The sequence below is a fragment of the Glycine max genome, chromosome 17, assembly GCF_000004515.6.
Source record: "Glycine max cultivar Williams 82 chromosome 17, Glycine_max_v4.0, whole genome shotgun sequence".
Lineage (NCBI taxonomy): Eukaryota > Viridiplantae > Streptophyta > Magnoliopsida > Fabales > Fabaceae > Glycine > Glycine max.
The window spans coordinates 4,415,089-4,421,466 of record NC_038253.2 but is presented as its reverse complement, the minus strand read 5'-3'; the positions used below and the strand labels follow the sequence as shown (position 1 = coordinate 4,421,466).

The 6,378-nt window shown below is 29.7% G+C and overlaps 2 protein-coding genes across 3 annotated transcripts; both read left to right on the top strand.

The window, feature by feature from the left end:
* Positions 1 to 459, top strand: LOC100814980 (probable calcium-binding protein CML26). Its single transcript, XM_003550594.1, has one exon. It carries the CDS (start codon positions 1 to 3, stop codon positions 457 to 459), a length of 459 nt encoding a protein of 152 aa, XP_003550642.1.
* Positions 460 to 3,171: 2,712 nt separating this feature from the next.
* On the top strand, positions 3,172 to 4,530 carry LOC100795948 (uncharacterized). 2 transcript variants are annotated; one of them, XM_006600412.4, is made up of 2 exons: positions 3,172 to 3,609; positions 4,126 to 4,530. In XM_006600412.4, exon 1 carries the CDS (start codon positions 3,340 to 3,342, stop codon positions 3,547 to 3,549), a length of 210 nt encoding a protein of 69 aa, XP_006600475.1. In that variant the 5' UTR covers positions 3,172 to 3,339; the 3' UTR covers positions 3,550 to 3,609; positions 4,126 to 4,530. The 2 variants fall into 2 exon arrangements, with proteins under 2 accessions (XP_006600475.1, XP_003549291.1); XM_003549243.5 differs by having other exon boundaries at positions 3,820 to 4,530.
* The last annotated feature ends 1,848 nt before the right edge of the window (positions 4,531 to 6,378 follow it).

The following is a 6,378-nucleotide window of genomic DNA, read 5'->3' as shown; positions in this document are numbered from 1 at the left end:
ATGAACGAACTCGAGACAGTCTTCAACCACCTTGACGCCAACGGCGACGACAAGATCTCCGCCGACGAGCTCGACAACGTGCTCTGGTCGCTCAAATCCGGTGTCTCTCCGGAGGACCTCCATCGTGTCATGGAAGACCTCGACACCGATTGCGACAGCTTCATCAGCTTCACGAAGTTTGCCGCCTTTTGTCGCTCTGACGCCTCCATCGATGGCAAATCCAACGAGTTTCGCGACGCCTTCGATCTCTACAACCGTGACAAAAATGGCCTCATCTCCGCCGCAGAGCTCCAGCTCGTGCTCAACCGCCTCGGCCTCAAGTGCTCCATCGACAAATTTCACGACATGATCAAGTCTGTCAATGCCAACGGTGGCGGCTGCATCAACTTTGAGGAGTTCAAGACGATGATGACAACCTCCAAGAATTGTGGCGGCACCACCAATGGCTCCATCCATTAGCTTCGCCATTTTTGTTCTCACGTGCAGACGCATTAGAAACGGATAGTTTCGACTTTTAATAAAGGAATCCAAATACAAAATTTTAAAAATAAAAAAATTTAAATTGGAGCATTTGAAATTTTAAATTGCTTCATCCAAACACACTCTTAATGAATTTTTTTTTTTTAATCACATTTTTTTATTTATGGTATCTTTTAATGTTACATTATTTATTTCAATAAAATTCTTCCATTAATATTATACTATTTTAGCTTTTCTAATAATATTTTTTAAAATAGATTAAAATATAACAAGGACTCAATTTTAACTTAAAATGAAATTATAACTACCTAATATATATTTTTCCAGCGTGGGTAATCACATAAAAAATTGTTGTGTTATTTGGTATTTACGAATTATTTTAATAAAAAAATTACCATTTATTTTTAATTCAATAACCTAGTTTAATATAACTCTTAGTTATTAATATTAGCAACTTTAAGTTAAAAAAATTATTTAACTAAAATCTGAACTATTTTCATCATAAAACTTGAAGAGGGACATATTTCTCATCATGTAATCTATGACATCTATATTGTTATTTTTTTATTTCTTTCTCTCTATCTTTTCTCTTAAAATATGTACAACACAATATATGTCATGTGATCGTTATTTTAACAATTAATAGTTAGTTCAAATACTGGATACTTTTTTTTTATTACAAAGTTTGGGGTATAACGTGTTTGGATATCATTGTGAATAAATAAATCATAATTTTAGGATGTGAAGGTTGTAACTATTATTTTTTTTTTCTTACAAAAAAATTGTAACTACTATTAACTTCTTAAAATCATACATAACCATGAGACAGAAAATTACATCAAAGATGTAGAACCAAACATGCAAGGGTATGAACAAAATATTTACTTAACGAATTAATCTCACCATATTGTGAATATTTCCATTTTAAATAAGATTATCTAAAAGATATATGTAGTCGAGAAGGAAAAAAAAAACACATTATTCTTATAGGAGTTATCAAATATCATTGAGATTTTATTCACCTGATGTTATCCGGTTAGTTATGTATTTTTAGACTCAAAACAAAGGAAGAGCAAAGTGGCATGATATAAATTTTCTTTTTCTGTAAGATTTTATTTTGCGTGTATTGTTTTAGATTTTGACTGGTCTTTTGTTGCTTTTCTCATTATAAACATTAAAACATATATCAAAATATATTGACTGTAGTTTTAATGTTTAATGATAAACACTTTTTTTTATCATAGAGACATATGCATTAGAATATTTATATCAATTCATATTTTATTCAACTAGCCGAGTTAGATTTTCTTAGTTAATGTTAATCGTTTAGTTATTGAGAAATAAAATTTAATGGGTTCAACATGATACCATAAATCATACAATTATAAGAACCTTCCTGTGGATTTTGAAAGAAAATTTATTCGTAGTCACTATATTTTTTTATGTAATGAAAATTTTAAGAAATATGCTTATAAAAGCCTTAAAAGCTTTATATTTACCTCACTTGAAATAAACAAATAAATGTTCAAATCTACGGTGTGATGGATGGGAAATCCCGTTTTATTAACTTCTTTCTTTTTTCTTTTATATATTAATGAAATGTTGTAATAAAAACTTAGAAATAGATGTGCAGGAATGATATAAAAAATTATTGTGTTTGAATTTATTTAGTCTGTATGTGGTAAAAAGAATTTACGTTTAATTACTTAAATATTTAGAAGAAAAAATATATTAATAAATATTTTTTTTGGTGAACAATGTTTAGATTAAGAAAGCAATATATTTTTTGTTGAATGCTTAAGAAAGTGATCTCTCGTTTCAAGAAAAGTCTTCAAACTTAAAATATATTTTTTTAAAGTTAAACTTATTTCTTAATTAGAAGACGAATGAAAAGTGTACTCATAATTTGGAAGACTTTTATCTCTTAGTAAAACCTATTATTACTTGTTAATTGCAATGTCTTAGACTGTGTTTGGTTGTGTTTTCAGTTTTAAATTTTTTTATAATATCATAATGTACTAATTTTAAAAGAATATAACTGGGTGAAGTAGACGTGAATATAAAGAGAAAAACAATAATTTAAAAAAATGAAAGTAAAAAATCAAAATAACTTGAAATATTTTATTTTTATTTTACAAACTAAAAAAAGATATTATCTTAAGTGTGTATGTTTAGTTTAGAAAAATGAAAAGAAGAAAAGAAAAAAAAATAGTTTTATAAATTGTGAATCTCATTTATATTTAATCCTTTTTCATTTATTATATAACCAAATAAAGAATTTTTTTTTTCTTTTTATTATTTTCTTTCATTTTTTGTGTAAGAAATAAAACATAAAACTTTTCCAACAGTATTCTTTATTCAACCATGAGACTAATCTTTTAATACAAAGACCTAATCAAACTTAAAAATTTTGGTTATGATCAACAATCGTATACTTACATTTATGTGGGATCTAACACATGTTGTCATTTTATACATACTGAAAATACATACACGATTAAAATATTATACAGATAACTGCCAACAGAATTAAAAAAGCATTATGGAAGATACGATACGATTAGACGATAGTATATAGTATATTAATTACAAGTTAAAGTGTTAAACAAGCCATGCATTATATTGATTTACCATAGTACCCGCAAGGCAACAACAACCTTGGCCGTTTTTCTATAAATAGGACCGACCCAGCTGCACAACGATACACACTCAACTTTTACAAATTCGAGATTAGGACTAGGTTGTTTGTTCTCTTTGCGCTGTCCCACAAGCAATTAAGCACAGAGCACAAAGCTGTGTGGTGGTAAAGTCCAACTTGGCCTAGCGAAGTTTCAAGTTGCTGTTGTTTGCAGGAGAAAAATGTGGTTCGTGTACGTGTGCGACGAGGAAGAGAAGGAACTTGGAAGGCAACAAGCCCCTGGGTCGTGTCCCTACTGTGGAGCCAAAGTTGAAGCCATGGATGTTGAGATCCAGTCCAGGCTTTGCTTCTTGCCCCTCTGCTTCAAGATCAAGAGAAAGTACTTTTGTACCCACTGCGCTAGGCGTTTAGAGTTGTATATGGATTACTGAAACCCACCCCAAATCCTCAAATCTCCAATTCCTATGCTTAATTACAACAGGGACTTTCTGGTAAATATACTAAGTCTAGGTGCTCTTCATTTTGTCTCCTTTTTTTTTTTTTTTTCCCTTTTTAACTTGTGAGTTTGGTCGAGGATTTGGTGGTAATTGAGATGATGCTATGTCATGATTTGGTCATTGAATCAATTGGAGATGAAATACACTGGATTTTCTTTTCTTTTCTTTTTTCAACATTTCTCTCTCTCTCTTTGTTTGCACCAGAAAGGGAAAGGATTAGTCTTTAAGACATGGCGAATCAAGACTACAATTTTGTTGAAAGAAATTTCACATTTAATGTGCAACTATGACTCGAACCAAAGAAGAACATGAACCAGAGCAAAAGTTTCAATCTTTATGGGTTTCTTTTTTCCTTTAGAAAAAAAGGATATCCCTTGAAGGATTGAACCATAGTGGGGTAGTTTGTCAACCAGCATAATGAGTATTAGATTGTTGATTAGTTATGGGTATTTATTTTTTTCATGTATAATTTCTTTCTTATTTGTAATTCTGGGCTGTCTGTGTAAACAGTTAATCAAATCCATAGGTCCCAGTTCAGCACTTTTGAGATGGCGTTTTGTCTGAAGCTTCAATTATGGTTCAGTTTGAAATCAAAGCTTTTTCAGTTGCTGATTCGGAGAGACTTTATTGATCTGTATCCAAAATGTTGAAGGCTTTGAATCGCATAGAGCCTCCCCTGGTTTTTCACTTCTTTTCATTTACTTATTTTACGGTTTTTGTCGTTTTTTTAATTTATTTTTTGATTAACCAATCCTTGTGAAAGTGACTCTGTCACGGAGTCTCCTGCATAAGTTGTTCATCAGGAGGTCTGATTTTTATTTTTAATTTTGAGGAAAATATAGTTTTATCATTAAAAAAATGTATTATGTGGGGGTGATTGTACCACAAGTCCACAACCACATCCATTTTCTGAAACTGACTATTCTGATTCTGGAGACAGCCTTTTGGATAACAGATAGGAGTTTGGACTTATATAATAATGAAGCACAAAAATGCCACGACCATTTATTTTTTAAATTTTGCTTTTGTAGAATGATATGTAATATATGATGTATCTATTCTGCTTAGCTATTCTTATCCTTCTTCCCATCACATAAAGCCTTTGTCCACCTAAGCACGATTAATATATGGAAATGAATAGAAATTTGAAAAGCACTTAGGAACATTAATCAAAGTAACTTTAGATGTTATTGTCATTCAGTCCGTAATATTTAAAGATAGAATTTATGTGCGATATTATACGTGTTTGTGAGGTTTATTTTAATTAAAAAAGTTTTATTAATAATTCGTATTAAATTTTATTTTCAATTTTTATTAAATAAATAATTTGAAAAATATTTTAAGTAGTTAAAATATACGAAATATTATTTATAATATTATATTTAAATTTCGTCACTTCTTAAATTAATTGAGACGTTGCCCGTAGTTTTTTTTTTTTTTTTATATAAACAACCGGTATTTTATGAGAAGCAATTTAAGTAGGATAAATTATTATAAATAATAAAAAATTGAATATTTAACGTAATGATATATTTATGATTTGAATTCGAGACTATTAATTAAATAAAAACATTCTTGCACTGGTTAATCCATATGCTTGTTTGTTGTGTTCTCCATGACTACTAAAAATGACCCTTTGACACTGCGACAAGTGTATACGTCCCTAAAGGAAGGAGGAGAATATAAAAGAAGATTATGCAATAAATGTTACAATAATAAAAAAACGTTGGCGTGAAAATTTAAAATTATGAAGGCTAGCTCAACTGCTCAATAGCACTTTTATTTTGTTATTGCGATTTTAGTTTCTTAGGTTTTAGTTGTGCCAATGAGGTAATTTCTCAAGTTTTCTTTCATTTACACCAATGTCTCTTCACGTTGATTCATTCAATATTAAAGTTATTAATTTGCTCAGAATAAAAAAAAAACACTTGTTTTTTTTATCAGACATAAAAATAATAATTTACTCACAAATATAATCTAACGCGACTATTAAGTTAGGACAGTGAGAACACTTTTTGCAGTCAAAATACAAATATTTTATGTTTTTTAGCTTATACATTACTATTTACTCACTGTCATTTTGTGTCAAATTTTTCGCATCAAATAATTTCATTAAATATTAACTGATCACAATTAAAACTTAGAAACTAAAATCATACCATCATAATTCATAATTGCTAAGATCCTATAGCCAATTATGAAACTAGTGTTGCGTTTCATCACTTGTTTTTGATAAAATGTTGCATTTCATTATTCTGATACAGGGACCACAGCCAAACTAATTTAATAAGGTTTATACACTATACTACTTATACAAAATCACGAATGGCAGTATACATTATACATACACAACAGAAAATATACGTAGGAGTGTGTATTGGGGGAGGGAGAAGAACTGAAAGGAAGACAACGGAAAAAAACAAATGAGAATGGGTTGGTTGCCAGATATGCAGCTTTGTCGTCTCATGTAATTTTTATTATTTTGTATAAATATATTTTTAACGAGAACGATGAGTACCAAGTTTCTTCTGTATTGATGTCTAGACTCATTACTATTCCCTTCAAAACTCGATTTGAATGCAATGCCAACTCCGTAATTATCCCTATACCGATATAAAATACAAAAAATACACTCCTTAATAAAGTGTGATTATTTTAAATTGTCGAATTAAAGAAAAAAGAGCATTTATATAACATTAGTGAAATAAATGAATGACTCAAACTCGTTATTTAGCATGAATCAATAGATATGTCTTGCGTGAA